General features: G+C 38.1%; 1 protein-coding gene across 1 annotated transcript in view; it reads right to left on the reverse strand.

Moving 5' to 3' along the window:
• ZNF341 (zinc finger protein 341) overlaps positions 1–24,937 on the reverse strand; it is a 1,063,660-nt gene that overhangs the window by 1,037,732 nt on the left and 991 nt on the right. The window contains exon 1 of the mRNA XM_044089011.1: positions 23,110–24,937. This exon is cut by the window's right edge and continues 991 nt beyond it. Within this exon, the coding sequence (XP_043944946.1) occupies positions 23,110–23,245 (136 nt within the window). The 5' untranslated portion in view covers positions 23,246–24,937. The remainder of the gene's footprint in view (positions 1–23,109) is intronic.

Here is a 24,937-nt window from a genome sequence, read left to right on the forward strand (position 1 = left end):
GGAGCATTACTCTAGCTCCAACACCCTAGTCCAAAGGTTCCTAGAATTCATAAACTCAAATGCTATGGAACAACTTGTTACCACTCCCACAAGAGGGGAAAACATACTGGACCTGATCATCACCAACATGGGGACTCTATGCTCCAGACCAGAAGTGTATCCCTCACTGGTAAGATCAGACCATAAACTGATCTCACTGGATATTCACATCTCGACCCCACCCCCTGCCCAGAAAACCACAGTGAAAAACTTCTCTAAAGCAAATTTCACACTCCTCAAAACCGAGGTGGAATCCTTCAAAGCCCCCGGGCCTGTGGAAAATACAGCCCAGACCGCAGAATCCTTTATAAATGCATTCTATGAACACCTTCAGGAATGCATGGATCATGCAATCCCAAATAAAACCAAGACCCGATCCTCCAAAGGCAGAAGTCCTGTCTGGTGGACCCAAGCCATAAACAAACTATACAATAGAAGGAGGAAGCTACTACATGATAGAGCAAAATCCCAAACAGGGAAGGCATCTCTGATCAGTATTAGCAAAAAACTAAGGGCACTCATAAAATCGTCTAAGGCCAGCTTCGAGAGAAAATTGCACAGGACACTAAGGATAATCACAAGGCTTTCTTTAGTTATCTTAGGAACCTGGGTGGGAATTCCCAGATATGCTCAGAATTAGTCCAAAATGACAAAAAATACACCGAACCCACAGACATTGCCAACATCCTAGCTGACAGGTTCAGCGCAAACCCCCTCCCCCCACCAAAAGGGCAAATATCTATCCCAGCAGAGTGCTGCCCCCCCCCCCGACATCTCAGATGCTCAGGTAAGAGCCGCCCTCGCCAAAGCAAAAAACACAGCATCAATGGGACCAGACGGTGTCCCGGGCTGCGTCCTACATGAACTCCAAGAAGAGCTAAACCCAAACATAAAACTACTGTTCAATCTCAGCCTTATTACAGGATATGTACCCAAAGAGTGGCATACAGCAACAGTGGTCCCTCTCCACAAAGGTGGTGCCTCAACGGACCCTGGAAACTATCGCCCCATAAGCCTGACTAGCTTGGTCTGCAAAGCTATGGAAAGGATCATCATGGACCTAATAAATAAAGATATTGGGGACCTACAGACACTGGATCCTACCCAGTTCGGCTTTGTTAAGGGCAGATCCTGCCTCTTAAACCTGGTCGACTTCTTTGAAACAGTCACCAAGGCCATTGACGAAGGGAAGGTGGTCCACACAGCCTACCTGGATCTCGCAAAAGCCTTCGATACAATACCCCACTCGGGCATTACAGATAAGCTCACCAGCTTAAATATAAACCCCTATGTCACTAGATGGGTTGCAAACTGGCTCAAGGACAGAACCCACATGGCTAGAATTGCTGGAGCCATGTCAGACTCCAAACCAGTTACAAGGGGCATTCCACAAGGCTCAGTCCTGGGACCTCTCTTGTTCGGTATATATTTCTCGGAGGTACAGGCCAACACAGAAGGACTGTGGCTGACCAAATTCGCAGATGACTGCAAACTGGGTGCCATAATCGACTCTCCAGCCGACACAAGCATCCTCCAAAAGGGCCTCATAGAAACAGACAACTGGTACCAGAGCCATGGCCTCAAACTAAACGCCAAAAAGTGTATAGTCACCGTCTTTGGCAAAAACAAAGTGCCCACAAATTACCACATAGGTGGTAATCCATTAAGTAGAGAAGAAGTAATTAGGGACCCAAGTTGATAGCAATCTCTCATTTGACAACCACGTGGCCAAAGTGGTTAGAAAAACATTTTATATAGCCCACCTAATCATGAAGGGATTCACATCTAGATTAGGGGAGGTCATCGTGCCTCTTTACTCATCCCTCATCAGGCCCATAATAGAGTACAATGCCCCTTTTGGGATGTACCTTACCAAACACCTGCAGCAACTGGAAAGACCCCAAAAGTACCTCACCAAGAGGATGAAATGGCTCAAACAGATGCCATATGCTGCCCGGTTAAACAAACTCCAGCTCTACTCAGTGGCACACCGCCTGCTCAGAGACGACCTGTGCCTGACGTATAAAGCCATGTCCAACCCGGAATTAAGGGACATGCTGCACCTCAAAAAATCCAAATCCCATCGAGCTACACGCTCGAGAGACTTGAACCTCAGCACTGAAGTAAATAGGACATGCTGGAGGGACAGATTCATAACCCAGAGGCTCCCTTCACTCTGGAATAAAATCCCAGTCCAGGTTAGGCAGAGTCCCTCATTGACTCTCTTCAAGAGGAATCTTGATGAGTGGATGGGAGATCGTAGGTTTACCCCGGGTATCACTTCTGTGTCACTGTTAGACAGAGGCACAGTATACTAACCTCAAAAAAGGGCATAGCAAAATTAATTTAAAATGGGTGGCGAAAGCCAAACATACTCTGGCTAGGCTTATAAATGCCCTAGGGCAGATAGCCTAGTATGAACCTATGAAACCTATGAACCAAATACCTTGGTTCCTTTGCCAGCTTTCTCCATAAAATTCCAGCCAACTTTTGCCTATTCTCTATATCCCTAATTGCAGTAAACCAAGTCAGCAAAATTTCCCTTCTTCATCCTTGGGTTGGCTTAGTTCTTAGAATACTTTATGCTACTTTATGCTTGTGTTATGTACACGAGCCTTAATTGTGCAGCCATAAAATATATCTTCAAATGAAGTATTCCAAAACCACCTTGTTCTAAGCAGAAAAACAACTTAATTCCACTTTGCCCTGTTTCCCTCCCACACAAAATTCTTTATTATTAGCCACAACTTCTCGTCTGGTTTATAAAAAACATGCCTGACCTGTATCTAAAAAAAGGGACTTAAAACATTTTTATTGCTTGCGTCTTGCTATCCATAAACAAGAATGTCCAGTTTCTCAGTTTTTAAATTATCGTTTATTTAGTCTCTTATTAGCTCAGATGGTATACTGGTACATAGTGTACAGGGTCATGGGTTTGAGACTTGGTAGTCATGTTTGGGGTGGGAGGATGGCATAATGTTTAAGGTGTTTACCTTGCAGACACAAGGTGCAGGGTTTGATTCTCACATGGGGTAACTGGCTAGGCTTAAAATGGCCCACAAGGGCAGTTAGCTTAGTACTAACCTTTGAACCACATACCCTTAGCTGCCATAACATAATACCTACCAACCCATACTCCTAAATACTTAATTTTGTCGTCTTCCCATAAATATGGGTTTTGCTGAATCAATTCACGTCTGGTTACATAGTTTGCAGATAAAGCCTTTAATTTTACTTTCATTAATTTTATATCCTGAAAACACTTGAAATAGTTGCAAGATGTTCCATACCACTGAGATGGCTTATCAGGTACAAAATATCATCTGCAAATAAAATAAGCTTTTCCTGATTACCATTTCAATTATATCCTTGAATTTCTGAGTCGCTTATTTTCTTTGTCCAATGCTCTAAATGCAAGGCAAATAAAGGGGAAAGAAGACACCCCTGCCTGATTCCACTGTTCAGAACCCTCCCACTTTAATTTTTAATAATTTGTCTCCAATCCCTCTTATATCCTTCTAATTAACCTCGTTATTATATCTGGGAATGCAAATACTTCCATTACCCTACTCAAAAATCCCACTTACTCTGTCAAATGCTTTCTATGAATCAACTTCTACCAACAGCAGCCGTATTTTCTTACACTCTGCTTCCCTCTGATCATTATTGTTCTGCTGATATTGTCAAATGTTTCCCTTCCTTCCGCAAAAAAACAATGATCCACATCTATCAATTTTGGCAACAGTTTTGCAATTCTTTTAGAAATTATAAACAAACACTTTATATTCGTGGTTTAAAATTGAAATGAGTCTATATGAAGCTTGGTCTCATGGATCTTTACCGTCTTTAAGTATTAAGCCACCACAGCTTTCTTCTAGGATACTGGCAGTTCCCCGCATTTTAAAATACTGTTAAAACAAAACATTCTAGATCTTTATCCCTTTCTTTCCTCCTAGCTTCCAAACTTCCATAGGAATACTAAACTATTCCTGGTGAAGTTCCTGCAAATTGACTGTATGTCACCATTTTTATCTTCTCTCCTCCTGTCTTAACTAATAATTGTTGTAACTCATCTACCTCTAATGTTGGCATACTTCCATTTGTCCTCTTTCATGGATTTCCACATTTCTCTGCTTTATACAAATTTTCATAAAGTTTCCATTATATCTCTAACACCACTATATAATGTCTTTTTTTTTTTTAATATTATAGGATCCCCCAAGTTTGGCAAGAACCCTTTCTACTTCCTGTTGCCAAAGACATTATGCTAAAATGTTTTTGCACTCTGGAGTTACTTATCAAAAAACAGTTACTTAACAGCAATCTTTCCATACTCACGCATATTATCTGGATATACACATTTTCTCTTTAGCAGTGTGCAGTTGCACCTATTCTTGCACTCTTTGATTCTACTTATTCTGTAATACTTTAATATTTGTTAGCCCCTCTTAAATAATTCCCATTACTTAACATCTTTTTATTTCTACCCTATTTTTAAACACCACTTTCATTTTATCCCACTCACTAGCTATAACTTCTGAAAAAAATTATATCAACCCTAACAACTCTTGAATAATTTCCTCCATCACTTTTTAAATTCCTGTCTTTTTAACAGGTAGGTGGGAATGTGCCAGTGTCTCATTTTTACTTCATTACCCTGCATTTTTATCTTAGCTGTTACTGGCACATGATGTAAAAGAATTACCAACTGTCTGTCGATGCCTTCAATTAAATGCACATGTTCCTGTGAAATATAATCTCTGTGTAATCTACCCCAGAAGCTGAACCTTAGGGAATATCATGTAAATTCTTTCAAAGTTCCTAATCCTGGATTCATGTCTTCCATACCAAATATTTTCATAAATTTCTTCAGACATCTACCCTCTTTTGTTATAGTTTCCCTACAAGGTCCCTCAGATACAGCTTCACTGTTACAAATCAAATTCTAGACCCCACCTATAAGTAATATTCTCTGTTGAAAATTGAATATCTCTCAAAATATTTCTTAAGCTCCACAATAGCAATTTTAGGAGGAAAATAAATACATGCCAGAGTAATCCTCCTCCCTTGCCAGTAGCCCCTTACTACCATAAATCTACCACTATTATCCTTTTTCTCTTCCATCACTATTGGAGTTCCTCTAGCAATTAGTATGAAAACTTCCATTTTCTTCTTTCCCTCATACTCTGCTGAATATCCCTTCTGAAATCCTTTCATCATCAAATTCACATCCTCACTTCTTCCATATCACATTGCCATTTGCACTCTGCATCTTTTAATATAATTCAGTTGCGCTTGCATTTTTATCTACACTTGAGGCCACTGACATTCTAAAATAATACTGCTAGTGTAGCCATTCCCATCTATTATGTATGACATACTTTCCCAATTTTTGTGTTACATGCACCCACTAATGTATGGCAGGTTAATATTTTATACAATTGTTTCTTGTTATCTCCATTTGAACATGTCACAATTTACAAGACTTTTTAAAAACTGTAATATATATATATATATATATATATATATATATATATATATATATATATATATATATACACACACACACACACACACACACACACACACACACCCCAGAACATTTCCATAAACTATTAACTTACAACAAGCACACAAAATTATGTATAAGTTTAACCCGCCTGACAGGAACAATTTTCCCAAATTGACAGCTGCACACACAAACATTACCTATTCTAAAATTAAAATGATCCAAGCTGAGGCACGTTACAGTCAATGCTCCTACTTACACAAACATTTTTTGCCTTATTTTTATTCCCCTCCCAGATATGAAAAACAGCTTGCATGCTTTCAGAAAACATTAACTTTTAGCCTTAAAAAAGCTCTAGCTTTCAATGCCTACCCTTGAAGTCAGCTTGTCTCCACGGAAACATAAGAACAAAATGTGCAGCTGCCCTCAGCTGCAGACTTCTCAAATCACACTAAACACTTATTTGCTTAAAGGTATTTACTTGTTTGCACAAAAAAAAAAACACTTAAGACAGTCACATATACAAAAGTAAAAACAAAAATATCTTCATTTGGGTAACCTGTACACTTTTGCATTCCATCCCCCATCTCAGCAATCCAAGATTGCAGCATATTAAAGGAACACTCTGCCTTAGAACTAAACAAAAAATCTATTTTCACTCACTCTCTCTCTGTTATCTGCATTATCTGCATTATTTAAACATCTCAAAATCACTCCGGCTGCTTCTTATAGAATTGTAATATGTATTCTGCAAAATGGCTGTAAGTGGGACTTGACATACCAATGTGATCTTATTTTTTTCCAAGCATCTTTTCCACAATCCATTTCAAGTCTGCTTCATACAAGTCATAAGGAAGTAGCGGTGTATTCTCATTCCACTAACAGATAATGGGATTAGTGTGTCAGTCAATGTCATCTTATATACTGTCTCTAACAGGACTGCTTCTTTTACTTTTGAATGACACTCATTTGTGTGTGTCTCAGGGCTTGCTTTATAGAACACTAAGGAATTATACAGCTGCATCCAAAACAGTTGCTAAATTGCAAGCCTTTTTTCAAAGTATCTTTTTGTAGTGCAAGATGAATCGACAGCTCTTTCCCCTACACTTATGTAAATGTATTAATACTTTACAAGAATTACAAAAAATATTTCTAACTTTCTCAAAGTCACAGCAATCTTTGATACTACAATCAAGTCATCTTCAAATGTATAGTATAAACAACAAGCATTTAAAACTTAGCATTTCAATACTGTGATGTTGCCTATGTAAATTTGTCAAAAGAAGTGACAACTGCCTTTAAAACCACACTGACTGATCTAACAGCTCTGTTTTGCTATGAAAGGTATAGTTACATTGGAAACAGCTGTGAAACAGTTTATGTTCTCTTCCTCTCTGTAATAAAGACAGACAATGGAAAACAGTTTCACACATCTGTCTTGTTTACGGCAACCTGAGCTCTTGACTACAAAATTTCTCTGCGTCTGTGGTATGTCTTGCAAGCATAGACAAATTCCTCTGCAACCTATGTGAGAAGTTAAGCTTAAAAAAGTGGGTGGTCTTTCCCTTCCTTTGATACCAAAGTGAGGAAATGAAAGTTTTCATAAAGTACAAGCAGGTTTCAGGTACCTACACAGTAGTGGGATCATATTATAGAGATAAAAGCAACTTAACAGTTGTGTTACACTAAGGAAAAGCTGGAGTTTACATTTAACTTAAAAATGCTTTTGTTCAGTCTTTCTTCTCTTTTCACATTGTAATGCCTATATTTCTTAAAACTCAAAACAGAAGAAAAAAGGTAGTTGTTAACTTAGTATTTCTATTGCACATAACAACAACTGATAATTCTTTACTAAATAAAATGCAATTTAATTTTGTGAAATGTTTTACACAGATACTGTGAAGACCAAAATTGTAAGTTACTTTTTCCCTTTCCTTTTAGTGTCCGTGTCCTTCCAAATATTAATGATGAAGTGGGATATATGCTCTTCTGTCTCCCACAACCTTACCAAAAAAATCAAAAGTACAATCTTTCCACTTCTTCGGGTAAAGCCATATTTCACAAATGTGATTAAAGTTGAGATTATAAAGCATCATTCACTAATTTCAGTGTTGCTGGTGGTCTTCCTGTTCATCTCCATCTCCCAACACCAGAGTCCAGTTCATGTCCAAGGTACTCCTGATTCTTCTTGTCAATTCCTGTGTCTTTTTTCCTGACTCTCAATCATTTTTCTTTGGAACACTGGAAAAGGTTTCACTGGCAAAGTCTCTCTAGGAGCTTTATTAGCAGAATAAAGACAAGCAGAGTCTCCTTCTGTTTGCTGGCTCACTTTTTGTTGGACAAATGTTTGTATTGTCTGTTCCGCATCAAAAATAACTAATACTTTGAAAAATATTTCGAAGGCAGATGAATACAGCAACTTGAATCTCACCTATGCCACTCACCACTCAGTGATCGCTAGGATAAATTTGCTTCTGTTCTGCCTGGTGTATGGTAAATACTAATTTTCCCAAAAAGGAACTTGACTTCTCAGCAAAGGAACAGAACAAGCCAACTGTCTATTCCTGAAAGTCTGTACAGTAACACTATCTTCAGCAGAAGGAAAGCTCTGAAGGGCATGGCACCAAAGTCAGCTCAGCTCAAGCTCATTAGAGGGAAGAGGGGAGGTTATGTCATTACACCTTTGTGAGGACATTTGCACTGGACTTGTATAAAGAGAAATCCATATAGTTTTTTCCCGAAGGTAGCACATGACAGCATCACTGATTTAGCTGGGGATGTTCTTTCAGACTTTGAGGCCCACAACAGAACTGAATGTTCTGTGTATTTTAGTTTTGTGCAGGGTGTTTGGAGATTGGGGCTGTTGGTGGAAAGGCATATGATTAGGTTCATAGACTTATTCACAGTCTGCTGGTGAAAATGTTGACTAGTTTCAGTATCATGAAGCCAAGAGAAGAGAGCTGTTATTTGTTGGATGTGCAGCCAGTGCACTTTATCCAGGGTGTAGCACTGTTCTCCCTTCTGGACGTGAGGGTTATGAACTTGTAGATGTCTGCAATGGTCAGGAATTTAGTGAGGTTCTTTTTGAAGTAGAAGGCAATTAAGGGTAGGGCATATTTTAGTTTAGGGAGAAGGACTCTTATCTACAGCAAATTTCACTTTGGAGACAGAAAATGAGACATCTCCTACCCAAAATAATAGCCGATTCATTTTGCTGTTGGTTACCAAGACATGGTAACAGCTACTTTGCTGGCAGAGCCTCTACTGGAGGGTGGGGGCATGTCAGAATGTGGGGAGCTGGTACAGGCAGGAAGTAGGCATGATCACCCAAGGCAATAATGGCAGCCCTCATTGGCACATGGGCAGAACGTATGCACGGACAAAAGGACAGAGGCAATCTTTTGCTTTGTCACAAGTACCGGTCACCAACAAGGGATAATTTAAGCCATTACAATAGAAAACACCCTTTACCAGGAGTACAAGCAGTCCTGATGTCTGCTTGTATGACCACCCCTTGATATTTCTCACTCCAGTAGATCTGGGTATTACTAATTACTGGAGAATTAATGGGTATCTAGCAGGGGAAGAACTGATGGGATGGCCATGGGGAAGTATTCAATTAATTAACTAATAAAGCAACTTATATATAATGGCCTATTTAAACACAAAGTCTATTAAAATAAAAAAAATGCACACACACACACACACACACACACACACACACACACGAAAAAAAAACATATATAAAAATGTGTTTTAATGCACATTTTTTCATCAGGCATTTAAAACAGACGCGGTCATTAATCCTGGGCTATCTATATGATTCAAAGTTTCCCAATAAAATGTTGTCAGTTCTAAAATGTCAGTCTCTACCTCTTGGGCCTAGTTACGTCTTCACCAAAACATAAAATACAAACTTTGTAAAGAATCACAAGAACCACAATGCCTTACAAAAAAGGTTCTCAGTTTTACAAGTTTCACTGCATAAATACATTCATAAATTTTTGCTATAAAACTATTACTAGTTTTTCCTACACAAAAACAACTGCATTATGTGCACCTGTCCTATACATGTAAAATATTGGCCCAGACTGTTTGTTACTAACAAAAATATTGGTACTACAGACCATTAGAAGTTGAATAATACAGATGACTTATGATGACTTCTATCCACCATTTTAGCACTGTCCTTCACAGTCTCAGTGGAATCAACACCTTTAATTAACAGCTTAAACTTTTCATCACATTCAGACCAAACCCTAGCAATAAAATACAGACTTCCACCCTCATGGTAACCTCAAGCGAGAAACCTGTTTTTATTTACCTCAATCTCTCCAGAATATCTTCAGCAGTGTGTTTAAAGATAAAATGAATATGTAGTCCAACAGTGTGTTTAAAGATAAAAATCACTAGGTATTCTGATAAAATTACTAAGGAGAAGCTGTGACAAAAGTTTGAAAAGAAAGTTGACAACAGAATTAAATGATTATAAAGCCAAAGTTTCAGGAGTAAGAAACAGATGCTAGCCATCAGAATTCTCCACTCCCTGTAAACGCCAATCAAAATGCCTTTTTTTTTTATTGACACCTGCTCCATGTCAACAAAGAAACAAAGTGCAACAACCAGTAGGAGTTCAAAGAATACAGAGATTCCATGTTCAAATGTGTCTGTAGCACACCTATCGTGAAAAGAAGACACTTCAGAGCCTACAGTGCAAATATTTTCTCCATCACAGATTAGGACAAAAGCTAAACTCCTACAATTATAATAAACAATTACAGCAACAAACACTGAACAGCCACAACAGAAAGAATTGGTACAATCAACAAATATTTTGGAAAAAAGACTTAACATGAAAAATATTTCTGATTTACCAAGTTTAAATTCATAAGTCAGCAAATGCAGATGTTAAAAAGGGGTTTAGTTTTGTTCTAGCTGATGTGGCAACGTTGTTGATACTATCACAGAGTACACCAAAAACTTGGAGTTAAAGGTATTTTAACCCACAATATTCAAAAGGTATGAGAACAGTAAAGGTGTTTTCAGAAAAACAACTTCATTTTGGCCCAAATTAATCCTGTCATGCAGTCTTTAAAAGCACTTACAAAGGAGGAACAACAGATTTATATAATGGTTCACTTAAAAAAAAACAAAAAACACATAGGCCTGCTCCTCTAGAACTCCATCGGCCAAATATAAATGGTGAAAGGCATTAATAAGGACATCTAAAGTCATTATAAAAGCCTCAGAGTAGTATGTGAAGACAATTTTATACTGACATCTCTAATAGTGATGCTACACACGTTTATAAAAAAGGATTTTGTGATATAGATGCTTGTGGAAGGACTAACAGATGGTGATTTGATGTTCATGTAATAAGCCTGATGCACAAATACTGAGTCTATAGCTAGTTTCACAGAAAATCTGCATAAATAACTCATTAGAAGCTTTTCCTCTTTTATGAGGGTTTCAGCCAATCTAAATTTTATAACCCCGTCTCAAGATAAGTTTTGGCTACTTTAATATTGTGCTGTATTTACTGAGATCCTCCAACAGTTGAGCACTGACTGCAACATGGTCATGTTAGAAAAAAAGACGGACAATCAGTTTAACTTGTGAATGCGTAAAATGTATTTTAGAAAACATTTATCTTTACCAGGACACAAGGTTTTCAGCAAATAAGAAGGGTTGTAATGGGGGACTTCTATAGCTACAAAATTTTCAAACACTGTTGTCTCTGTTGCATTCTTATTCATTTTGGAAAGAAAATGTATACTACTATCACTATATAGATCTAGGCGATGATTGTTTTGAACAGTTAACATCTCCCTGTTTAACCAACCACAGAGGTCTTTTTTCTTAAACTTATTTCATCTAGTGTTATAAAAAAACATCAAATCTGTGGACCTACATGTTTACAGAGCTGAGAATGAAGACAAAAAGTCTATATATACTACAGGAAGAAATCTACACAGTAACAGATAGTATTTGCCCAAAATAAATTGAGAAAAAACAAGGTAAAGGAACAGCTAATAAAGGTCTTTCAGACTTAATGCTACCAATGAATATTTTGCTCAAAATCTTAAAGGAAAGGGGACTTCCAAGATGGCTACACACTGATCACTTAATTTCAGATCTCCCAGTGTGAAAACAGAACATGAAAAATAAGAGCCAGTGATGTTATCAGCTTGGGTCAAATTCAGCTACTGGTAGTAAGCACACTACCTGAATGGCAACAAAGAAGAAATTTAGAGAACCTAAAAGAAATTCAACCAGAAAAGGTGAAAAGAAAACAAATGGCTGGGAAGAATTCTGGAGCTGTTCAGCAAAAGCAGTTAAAGCTTCAACTTTAATACAAGTGATGGCTTCCAACAATTTAGAGGAAAAAATAAATTAAATGTACTTAGAAGTGATTAAAATAAATACAACATTGAAGGAGTACATCAACTCAAATAACAAAAGGTTATAAAAGTAAAAGCTTTAAATACCTATTCAAATGGAACTGATAAAGCTGCAAAAAAATCAGAGGTTGAAATAAAGAAAATGTTGGATGAATGAGGCATCTCAAGAAGAGTGGTTTCAAACAATGGCACTGTTAGAAGACAGAGTATGCAGAGAGAAAAAAAAGAGAGAGATGGTCTTCTGTACCAGAGATACTGGAAGGAACAGACTGTACTAATTTTATTAAAGCACAAATAAGCAACTGAACTAGTACTCCAAGCAGTATTTTGTTAACTGAAAGGGCACATTAAGTGTATGCACAAAACCTGACAATGAGAAAGGAGCCAATGACTTTTATTAGTAAAGATGCACTCATACTAGCAAAAAGAGTTGACATTGACAAAACTGTGGCAGAAAGGGAACATTTTTAAAAAAAAGGCAGACTGCAGAGAGTTTGTGGAAAATGATTACTCATTGTACACCAGGCAGAAGAGAAACATATTTAGCCCAGCAATCGGGGAATGTCAAGATGCATGTGGGAGATTCAAGCTACTGTATCCAGCTGTCTTTAGAATATTTATTCCTGAAGGATCACAGACATGTTTGATGTAGAAAGAAGCTAAATAGGAAATAAAAAATAGTTTAGCAAACAAAAATCAAGCCAGCAAACAGCACTGGACTCTTCTTTGCATTCTTCTGGCAATAATGCTTACTGAGAGACCTTACCAGTGAAACCTTTTCCAACATTCAAAAGGAAAATGCTTGAGAGAAATCACACAAGTCGACTACAATTATCATGAGTACCTTGGACTTGAACCACATATCTGGTGTTGCAAGATGGAGATGAAAACCAGCAACACTGAAATTAGTGAATAAATGGGAGACTATAAAAAGCATCAATCACAACTGTGAAATACGACTTTACAAGAAAAGGTGAATAACTATAGATGGAATGTAAAGACTATACCCCATTTTATGTCAATAATATTTAGAAAGGCACTAAAAGGGGGGGAAGTAATGAAGACGAGCACTGTCCTTCTTAGTAGCATTTGCATAAAACATTTCCTGATATAAACTGCATGTTATATTCTAAAGCAGTTCTGAACAGTGTGTAGTATAGTCAGGGCTATTTTAAACATGGGGGTGAGTCTTTTCAGTGACTGCTGTATGTATCTGAAAGCTGGACAGAAGCAAGTTTAATTTAATATGTGGTGACCTTGGGCTGCTATGGTGGGGGTGGGGTGTATAATTCCCTTATTTTTTACAAGGGTGGAGGTCTAGTTTACTGCCACTGGTTGAAGTTATAAACATGCTTTCTGTAAGCAAGTTGGTTTGAAAAATGTGATAAAATGGTCAAGGCCATTAAGATTAGTAAGTTTCTTGCACTTACAAAGATATTAGCTTATTTTCTTCCACATTACCAAATATTCTCAGTGGTAAACAAGTCCACAGCTGAAGAAAGTTGGGTAAGGGAATTCTGTGCATTCTGTTCTAAGTGAAATTTACAAAGATTCCTTCAATCATGTGCAGAACTGTTATTTTTTTTTTATTGCCGACTATATCTACATGGAGACAATATGTCTGCAAGTGAAGCAATTAAACTTGACAGTTCTGAGCATTTGTTGCTGAGGGAAATGCAAAATGTAAGGGACAACTGGCAAGCAGTTCAGTGAAAAATAAAGTCAGAAATTATGGGAAATGATTAAGAATTAAATTTCATATAAAACTGAGTCAATGTACACCAGAGCTACAAAAAAAAAAAGGTACATTAACATATGTATTTCTTCACGTAGTATATCCCAGTTTCCTGAGGGACAGGGAAATACAATAAAATCACAGGTACACTGGCAAAAATAAAAACTGTTGTCCAACATGTTATTTATGAACTCTGATAATTTGCTTACAAAATGCTATGATCTTCAATATAAGGCTTAATAAATTAAAGATCATATTTGAAATTATCAAAATACATGCCCAATGACTGTTTTACAGCCAAGTGCTGTGACAATAGAAAGAAAGAGGTAAACAGTTGTACTTAAGGAATGGTGAACAAAAACACCAGTCTTTACGTACTGCACCTTCAAAAAGACTTGATCTTTGTAGGAGACGATCACAAGTGTCATTTATCTTCCAAATTAATGTAATGAGAGAGACAAGAGGGTTACGTTCTCCCACCTGAAATATGAAGAGATACAAAAAACACAACTAAAAGAGGGGAAAAAGACCTTCATTCATTTGAAGTGTCCTCCTACAGGACTGCTAGACCAGTTTCTGCCAAGTCAGAATGACATGCAAGTCAGGCAAGTAGGTGATAGATCTGAGAAAAACACTGACAAAATATACACAGAGGTCTTAAAAATGAATGGGACACTGATGGAATATATTAAAAATAAAGACAAAAAAATGGAGTCAGTAGTGGCTGCCCTCAAACTACTAAAATGACATAAGGTTGCAGAAATCTGACAATGACCACAGCATGCGACTGGCAAAATTAGAAGCAGGACAAAAGCAAATAAAAGAAAAGTTGATGGAAACTTAATACAGGGAAAGAGAGAACCTGTGATTTACCAATAGTATGGAGGGAAATGCCTGGTGTTAAACTTCATGGTACAACAACGTATTACATGGCTTGAGATACCAAAGGAGAAATTCTGTTGGACGGAGCACACAAATTATATGTTGACAAGACTAGCGTACAGATTTCCCCAACTGTGGTGAAGTTCAGAATTTCCAGAAATGACTGAGCAGAGAGATGGCATCTCTGCATGTGCATTCGTGTGTTTGCAGTTAAAAGAACTGTTACTTAGCCTATTACCAAAAAATATGAAAAGATTCTAAGAACAAATGATAAAAGACCATCTGTTGATCATCACTATTCTGGGGTCAACAGATTAAGAACAATTTATGAAGCACCTCAGGCTTTATATATAAAAAAGTACATCTCAGATTCAGACTTATTTATCCAGCTAGGCTAAAAATAAAACTTTTATAACAGATCTGGAGATTCATTCATATACTTTAATTTGAAACTTTATCTGAAAGCCAAACTAGTACACCGTAGAATAAGTGGATGAACATCCAGTGGAGAACTGGCCATTGAGGAAGAAAATGCAAGACATGCAGAGAGAAGAGATGGAGCACTTCAGCAAATGAATAAGGGAGGACATATCAAATACACAGAACTCTGGTAACACATTAGACTACATTTGATGGAGACAATTAAAGGTTAATAAGAAAACAAGAAATGCAATACTTTTCAATGGACTTGCAAGTGACTAAAAAAGATTGGAATGAAACAGCAATCTAAATGCATAACCATTTTCCATTTCCTAACAGCAGTCTTTCTTCTCCTGTTTTCTCCTTTTTGGGTTTAAAAGTACAGATCCTTGCACTATTTTAACTGCATAAATAAAGACTGTCTAAAATACTTAATTTTTTTTATAAATGATGTCAATTTGCCTAGAAATAAGTGACTGTAACTGAATTTCTAAGATAAAAGATAGAGGAGAAGGTAAAAGATCAAGCTGCAAGTAAAATCTCCAGGATGGGATGGAATGCTACTACAAATATGAAGGGGACTGCAAAGGAAATATTTTTAATATAGCGTAAAATACTAATGGAAATAAAGATTTGAGATTTTTGATGAAAGTGGTTAATAACAGTGATATTAAAAAAGGAAAATGATCCTGTTAACCCAGGGTTATATTTCCTCTCTATGTTAAATCAGGACTGTAAGGATTTTGTAAACATACTAAAAGCCTCAAGAAGAGCTTACCAAAAATTACTGACTTGGATTATTGTGGCTTTATGAGAGATGAACAAAGCTTTCACAATTTCGTAGAAAACACGTGACACATTGAGAGGCTGAAAAAGATGGGCAAAGCACTACTGTTTTTTTAACACCTTCACTGAATTTTAACTTGTAACAGAGGCAAACTTACATTTATATTAAAAAACATCAACTTGCTCACAGTTGCAAACATTATACATCACATATATTCTTTTCTACAATTTAATCACTCCGACATGCAATAAATTGGTCAATTCCTGCCTTCCCTAAAACCCTCTTCCTCATCCAAATAATTTCTCTGCATGTACTATTCCTACAATTTCCATTTTTTTCATATGCAATTTGCTCCTACCCTTTTCTAAAAATCCCATTTCAAGTTCTTTTGCATCTGTTAGAATATTCACTATATCAATTAGTGCCGGTTTAGACTTTGATTTCCATTTTCTGGTAATTGATTTTTCGGCAGCCACCAAAACTAAACTTATCAAGGCCTTACTATGCCTCAGCAATCCACACCCTGTATCCCAGCTCAAAAGTTACATCTATTTGCTCACCCAGTATCTGTAACGAATTCTTAAAGTCCGCCAACTCATTACACTCCCAAAACATACTTTCCCAGTTATCTCTTTCTTCCTCATCACACCTCCAACATTTGACAACTACCTCAGGAAAAATTCTTTGGTGTCTACTTGGACTATTATTATTAGTTTTGATGCTGAGAAAATATTCTAGCAAGTACAGTAAGATTATCTATAAGAACAACATATACAATAGCAGTTCCAGAACAGTTTATTGTTTCAGGCAACTTGCACAGGCTCAACATTAGTAATTAAAGTTAACAGGAAGTAATATCTGAATTTTGGATCAGAAGGGGCTGCTAGGCAGGGGTGTCCCTTCACCTTAGCATTTACTCTATATTTGGAGCAAAACATCAGAGGGCAGAATTAGTATGGAAGGTAAGATAAACTGGCTTGGTTTATAGATGACATGACTATGCATTTGGCTAACCCAGACCAGGATATATAAAAGCTGCTGAAACAATTTACAGAAATCGCTGGGGACAGAATAAAAACAGGGTATGATTAAAGCCAATATAGTGTTACCTGAAGCAATGGACAAGGTTTAAAGAAGTCACATGGGCCACTTTAGGAAGAAAAAAAGAGATTAGTCTCAGAAAATTCTATTCTTCAGGAAAATAAGATAATGAAGACAGCAGGACAACGCCTGTAGCTCATAAACTCTTCTGGCTGAAGTAACCACTATAAGAGTCCTCCATGACAGAGATGTAAGGTCTACCATAGCCACTGGTTCAAAATGGGTTTTTGTCAAGGACTGAGGGAGAAAAGAAGATCCCAAGGAGGGGAAGGGTCTTTATGGAAGTAAAAAGGTTGCTCTTAGAAAAGCCTTATACTCCTTCAAGGATCCAATGAAGGTGTAATTATGACTCATATGAACAAAGGAAACAACTAGCTACAGTAACTGAGCCCCAAGTAAAACAGGCCAGCTAGGAAATCTAAAACAGCCAGGACAGGAGCAGGAAAAAGGATCTATATCCCTAGAAGAAGTCCAGATAGAAAAAAAGTTTCCAGTTGCTAGCATAATCTTTCCTAGTGGATGGCATCTGACAAGATGACAAATTATAAAGAACTTCTTTAGATAGCTTGGGATTTCTGGCCATCATGGAACTGGAGTATCCAAGAGGTCAGCTTGTATGATTCCAAGTTTGGGTGTGGTTGGCTCAAGGGGTGAGAGATCACATCTAGAAATATGTCCAGGGCTCAGGGCAGGTGAAAAAGATGATGAGGTCATAGGAAGGGAAACCAGACCTCTAAGTGCCAAAATGGAGCAATGGGGATTACCGTCACTCTGCAACAGGTTCTTTCTGAAGGAATTTGATTATTAAGGGTGATAGTGAATAAACATACGAGACCCAGGGGCCAAATATGCAGAAAAGATTCCCTCGTTGACTATCCCTCCAGGGGAATCAGGGTGAAAAAGAGTGCTGCACTTGGTGTTGATGGGGTGGCAAAAAAAAATAGCTGCATGGTTTGTTACAGTAGCCTTGAGTGTGGAAGAGAAAAGGGATGACCTGCAGAGATTAAAGGAGAGGATATCCAAAAGTGAGTGTACTGCCTTGTCACGTTGGTGAGCTGAATAGCAAAACACATTATGCGAGTGTAGATAGACCACTGGGTAGACACAGTCCACTGTAAAATTTTTATATATTGCCTCCCTAGAGAAACAAGACAAAAGGCAGATGCCATTTAACGAAGAAGGCATTAAATGAGAAGGGAAGGCGGTCTGGGAATCTGGAGGAGCTGACACCCAGAGGGGGGAGTTTCACCATTCGTTTCATAGTCTCCAGATAGCGCCTGAAAAAATTGTAGACAATGAACTAGCCCCAACATGGATTTCTCCATACTGACCATGATCCCCAAATTCAGCTCAAACTTCACCAGCCACTCCCCCCCCCTCCCGTTTCCCTCCATAAAATAACTACCTACTAGCATAAGAGTTGCGGAGTTAACAAGGAGAAGATCCGGGCTGCGCTTGCTAAGGCCCAAAACACAGTCTCAATGTGCCCCAGCAATATCACATGATGCCTCCTAAATAGCTGTAAACATAACGTATCAGGACCACTTCAGCCACTTGATACATGCCTCAAAACAGGCTTTGTACGAGAGGAATAGAGGACTGCAAAGTTTATCCCACTTCATAAGGGTGGGCAATCAACCAACCCTGGAAACTACAGACTTACTAGTCTGACTAGCCTAATATGCAAAGCCACTGAATGAATTTCAGACAATGAACCCAATCCAATCCGGTTTTGTCAAAGGAAGATCATGCCTACTAAACCTGGTGAACTTCTTTTGAGAAGGTCACCAAGGCAATGGATGAGAGAAAAAATGATGCTTACTGTCTACCTGGCTAAGTCATTTGATACAATACCACACTCTGGTATAGCTGACAAACTCACAGAACTCAGCATAAACCCCTATATAACTTGCTGGATTGCCAGCTAGCTCACAGACAGAACCTCGGAAGTTAGGACTGGTAATACCACTTCCACTAACAGACAAGTCACAAGTGGGTATCTCAGGGTTCCATGCTGGACCCCTCCAATTTGGTATCTACTTACTTTCAAGGCTAATGTCAAGGGCCTATGGCTGGTCATTTTTGCAGAAAACTACCAATGGGGAGCTAACACAGATTCCCCTCACAACACAAATATCTTACAAGAGGGACTAACAAAGGCAAATGACTAGTGCCAACACAGCCAACTAAAACTCAATGCCAAGAAATACATTATAGTGTATTTTGGGAAAAATGCCATACAAGCTAATTACTCCATCAATAAGACACCCCCTATGAGATTACCATGTAGTCAGGGATCTTGGAACATATGTAGACAGCAATCTAGCCTTTGACGAATATGTGGCTAAGGTATATGGCACCCAACTGACAAGTAAGGGCATGGCATCCAGGTCCAAAGAAGTCATAGTGCCACTTTACTTTGTCTTTATTGGACCCATCATGGAGTATAATGTCCTCTTCTGCATGCACCGAACCAAACATATGCAACAGTTAGAGCCCACAAAAGGTTCCTTACCAGCAGAAACCAGTGTGCACACACATTAATTCTCTATATACTATCTCCTACATGTTACTGAGAGGCAATCAATGCCTGGCCTACAAGGCATTCTCAGATCCAGCTCTCGTGGAACTTTTACATCTCCACAAAATGAACAGCATCAGAAACACAAGATTCAAGGATTTAAATTTTTGCTCGTGATATAAATAAAGTACGCTGGTGAGAGATGTGCGTCTCAGACAGGGTTGCCAGATGTCCCTATTTGGGCGGGACTGTCCCGAGATCAGCAGCCTGATCCCGAGTCCCACCCTGCCGGTTTAAATCCTGGCCAGCCTCCACTTTGTTTGTTTTTTTGATTGGCCCGTATGCCTACGGGCCAATCAAAAATTGCTAAACACGGAGCTTCTTGTGTTCCGAATTAAACACGAGAAGCTCCGTGTTTAGCGATTTTTGATTGGCCCATATGCCGGTATACGGGCCAATCAAAAATCGCTAAACAGGGAGCTACTTGTGTTGAATACGGAACTGCAATGCATTAAACATTAGAAGCTCCGTGTTTAGTGCAGAGCTACTGAGCGAGCTCAGTTCTTTAATGTGGAACTGTGTTCCGCATTAAAGACCTTTTTTTTTTTTGGTCTTCACTTGCCGTGAGAGACCTTCTTTTTTTTTTTGTCCCTACCTGAGGGGCTGGAAATCTGGCAACCCTGGTCTCAAGAGGATCCCCATGCTCTGGAACAGGCTCGCCATCCACGTAAAGCACAGTCCATTCCTAACCCTAATTAAGCACAAGCTTGACCAATTGATAGGAAATTGGAAATTCACTCCGGGTCTAGCCCCCACATCTCTGATAGACACTAACAACCCCACCCTATAACTTCTAGAAACTACCTAACATACCCCATCCTAAGACATCCATGATATATGAAGGACTATAGCACTGCAGCAACAGCAGAAGAGAACTGAAAGTCAATATGACAAAACCAAGCCTTTTCAACAGTGAAATGTGCAAAGGAACGAGAGACAAAATGACTTCTGAGCGGAAACAGTTTTATCCCAAAATCCCACCCCCATTACTGACTTTTGTTTTAATTTCATACACATTTAATAAGAAATTTCACACTCTTCATATTAACAGTTGATGCCTCTTTGCTCATGCTCCTGTTTAAACACTGCAGTCATGACAACAGGCATAACTCTAGTGTTCAGTCATGATAACAAACACTATCCAGATCCTTCCTCCCAAAGAAAGATAAGCAGGCATTGCCTCATCATACCACTCATCTTTGTTTACGCCCTGTGGTAGCTAGGCCACTAATCAAACATGGGTCATCTGAGTTATAGTCAGGATGTAATCTAGAGAATAATCAAACGTGGGTAATCTGGGCTGTAGTCAGGACTTCACATTCTAAGCCACGCAGCCAACAAGGTTCAACACAATTTTTCTAAAAATATAAGGTTCGACTGGGTGCGCAATATTAGTATATAAAAAAAAATCATCGTTAACAAACCACTACTCAAACATGCAACTGTTTAATATTTCAATGACCTCACCAGGTAAAGTAGCTCAGTGGCATTACTTCCGCATACTTGTTGCACATTGCCAGGATTCTCATTACATACAGATCAATGCACTCATGTCATTATAAAATGAACACAAACACAACATTGACTAAACAGCAAAGATCATACTAAAGTTGTGCTGACTTAAAAATCTTTTTTGCAGGAGAATGCTCCCTCTCCTCTAAATCTCCATAATTCTAAAGATACTAATGCAAAAGTCGCTTATAAGTGAGGTTAGGGGTAAGGGAATACCACTTACTGGTATTCAGCATCATTATAGACAGCATTGCCACAAGCCTTCATATTAATTCACACAAGTTTTTGCCATGCTGCAAAGGGAAATAGTCAATCTGCCACAGAAGGAATTACATACTTCTCTAATCAATTAAGTGTGGCAAAAGTGCCATGCTGTCTGCATGTAGCAAAGAATATAGTAAAAGGGTATGCAGCGTGCTCCAACTAGGGCACAGGCAACTTGAGTTAGAGCAATGTCTTGGGTGCATGCAGGAGTTAGCCACGAAATATAGGTGTGAGCAGCTACTGCCAGCTCACCTCATCCTGGGGGGAAGGGGGAGGTGCTTGCTCGTCATAAGGGTCACACTTAGCAGGTGTATGTGTACTTGCATGTGTGCATATCTCTATATCTATTTTAAGAAACTGGATGCCGTCAATACTTCTTTAACCTTTTAAATTTTATTTCTGGAGAAAAACTATTATGTAAACCACTTTATGGCCAACTTTACAAGAAAATAAAACAATTCACAATAGAAAAACAAAAGTAACAATTCCATTTCTTCCTTTTAGCTTGGCTTCGGGTATGTATTCACTTTAATGATGAGGTGCCAGAGCTATTCATTGTTCTCTTACCATGTCTAAACTATGCAATGGTTCTTGCTTTTTTTAATAGCAGTAAGACCACATAACGGTCCACAGAAACAAAATGATCTGCTCTCCCTCTTTCTTTGTAGCAGTGGAAATGTATAAAACATCACAGTTACAAAAAAAAATTACTCTCTCTTTTACAGCAGCAGAACAAAGAAACAGTTCACAAGGAGAAAACAACTGTCTCTTTCCTTTCCTTTCTGCTGCTGTGGATTTGTAAGCCATCAGTCATTCCTCCTCTGTTCATATGTCACACAAGCAAACAACAAGACAAACTGGCAAGAGTTCAGTCAATTTTTGTACAGTTTTTCCTGATCAGTAACATGAAGAAAAAGGTACAGACAATTAACAGTTCTTAAATACAGCCACCTTATAACTTTGGTATTTAAGGTTGTGCCTATTACAATCTGTGGATCAAACTCAATGCGCAGACAGTACAGTGACACTTGAAGGACAATCTTTAAGCATAAAAACTTAACAGGATTAGAACAAAATCTCGTACGGCTAGTGCAAGCAGACAGGCAGCTCTGGGAAGCAGGATAAACAAACAAGTCTCTTGATACTGACGAAGATACAAACACAAACTGTTTTACCAAATTGGTTCCAGTGCAGACCAGCAATCCAGGTAGGATGCTTTGGGGCAACTAGTGCAGACACGCCGAAAGCTCTTTCTTCTCACCTGTAAGAAAATGTGGTTTCCAGTTCTCAAACTCTCTTAAGGTACTACTCTCCTGACAGCAGTGCTCCACTCTCTCTTTCCAGGTTCTGTAGATACCTCCACAGAACACACAGCCTGTTTTATTCTTAACTTCTGCACTGTTGGTTTTATTCACTGATCATAATGGCAGCCAACCCCCCCACCACCACCAAGATATAACCTGCCTGACTGGCGAGGATTTAAAAGTCCAGCTAACTACCATGCCCCAAGCCAAGTTCCAACACTCAAAGTTAAAAAAAAAAAATTCATAGCTATTCAGGTTTTTGTTGGGCTGGCAATGTTACACCCTCATGTCATTATTAGCTGCCAAGTACCTCCTGGCAACACCATCTTGTTATGATAGACGACATGCACACACACACACACACACACACACGCGCACACACACACACACACACACACGTCACAACTGAAAGGGCTGCACATAGGGCAGATGACTTTTTCAGTTTAATAAACATACATACATATCCAGAGGCATAAAGAATCTTCCATAATAAACATGCATACATATCCAGAGGCATAAAGAATCTTCCATAAATACAACAATGCATTTAGAAGATTAACGAAATCTGCATTACCAATTCTCCGGCATATCAGATGTTTCCCTTCTGTCTGGCTCACAGATGGTACCAAAAGTTCATTATCAAAACAATGATGTAAAGTTGCTAACGATACTGATGGCAGACAGCTGTAAATCACTTTACAGGAATACATGAGCAAGACATCTTGGTGCTGCTAATGTCAATTATAATCTTACTGATTTTATTTATGAACCTAATATACTTTTGCATGTTATTACTGTGACAGTCTTACAGGAAGAAAGTCATTCAAGAATTTGAGTGCTGCAAAGTCTAATCATGAAATCTTTTTTTTTTCCTTAAGAGAAACAAATAATGGAAACAGTAGTATTCTTTAACTTCTTCTAACCAGAGAACCAGCTGTATGGGGTCATAACCTCAACAGCTCTCCACAGTCTGCATTTCACCACCCAAATGAGGAATCTTTCTTTTTGGTGAATAACTAGTACTATTACTACATTAGCATCACAGCACTTCTACTAGTAAGCTAAAAATCTTCTTCAACTCAGTACACTTCTCACTGGCTCATTAATGCAGTGGTTACTCTTTTATTTATTTTACTTTTGTTTACCAGGTTTGGTCCAACTGGATTTAGACAAAATAAAAATTCAGCAGAGGCCCAGAGAGATAGACGCCAACATATTACAAAACATTTTTAAACAAACATTCAGTAATATACATGATCAGACATTGAATAATATACTTTTAACAATTACGCATATTTGTTAATTAAATTACAGTCATATGAAATAAAGGAAACTATCACAACATAATTTTCAACATTTACTACATGCTTAAATAATTTTAATCATCTGAAGAGGTATATTAGTTGGTTTGTCAACCAGATAACAGATCCTGTGATTAGAAATGCACAGAAATGGAAGTGAGTGAAGAAACTTGGTAAGGCAGAAAATGTTAATATTGTAGTTAATAGGTGGAGTACTAATCAGTTTCAGAGAAAATTATACAAGGCTAAGGTTTATATTAGAAGTTAACCGGTAATCAGCATCACAAATCTATGTATACAGTTGGAAGATGCTAGGAAAATCATTCAGGTATTGGGTAAGACTGGCTGTGGGTCATATGATTGAGTGAAAAGAAATTATTTGAAAATTACTGTGTCATTTATCCTAGGGATAAACAGGAGCAACTCATAAGAGCACTGCAATGTGACACACAGCAACAGATATGGCATCAGAGGAAATGCATGGCTACATACATTTTCTCTGTATTTGGCCTACATACTGAATTAAGGACATTGAGAAAACCATAATGAACAAGAAAGAAAAACTGCCATAAAAGAGGAAGGGACAAAAAATAATTACAATACAACTCACTTTTAGCTAACTGACAACTGTCATTAATGACTAAAAAGAAGGGGTCCCAAAATCATTGATATTAGAAGGGGCCCAGACTACGTTTGGTTCATTCTTTAATATTCCCCAGAAACTACATACAGAAAAGAAGCCACATATATTTGCAGAAAGCCTTATGCTGAAGTAGCGACCAACAACCCTACATTTATCGAAGCAAAAGTAAAAAAGTGGATAGTATAGACACAGATTTAATAAAGACAAGGGAGAAAATAAATGAAAAAATAACAACATAAGATTCATAAGGTTTACTGAAATTCTGCAATAGAAAATTCAATACAGATATAACATATGTGAGGTTGTAGAAAACGCTGTATGTATTTGTCATGAACCTTTTTACAGTCATCACTCTATTCAGTACCAGAAAACAAAAATCAGGATTTAAGTAGTCTTCCATGGGTTGCCCTGTTAATTCAAGAACTTGGAAAACCCTTAATACTCAACTTATGCTACAC

Source organism: Protopterus annectens, chromosome 12.part0 (genome assembly GCF_019279795.1).
Source record: "Protopterus annectens isolate FY-2018-M chromosome 12.part0, PAN1.0, whole genome shotgun sequence".
Lineage (NCBI taxonomy): Eukaryota > Metazoa > Chordata > Ceratodontiformes > Protopteridae > Protopterus > Protopterus annectens.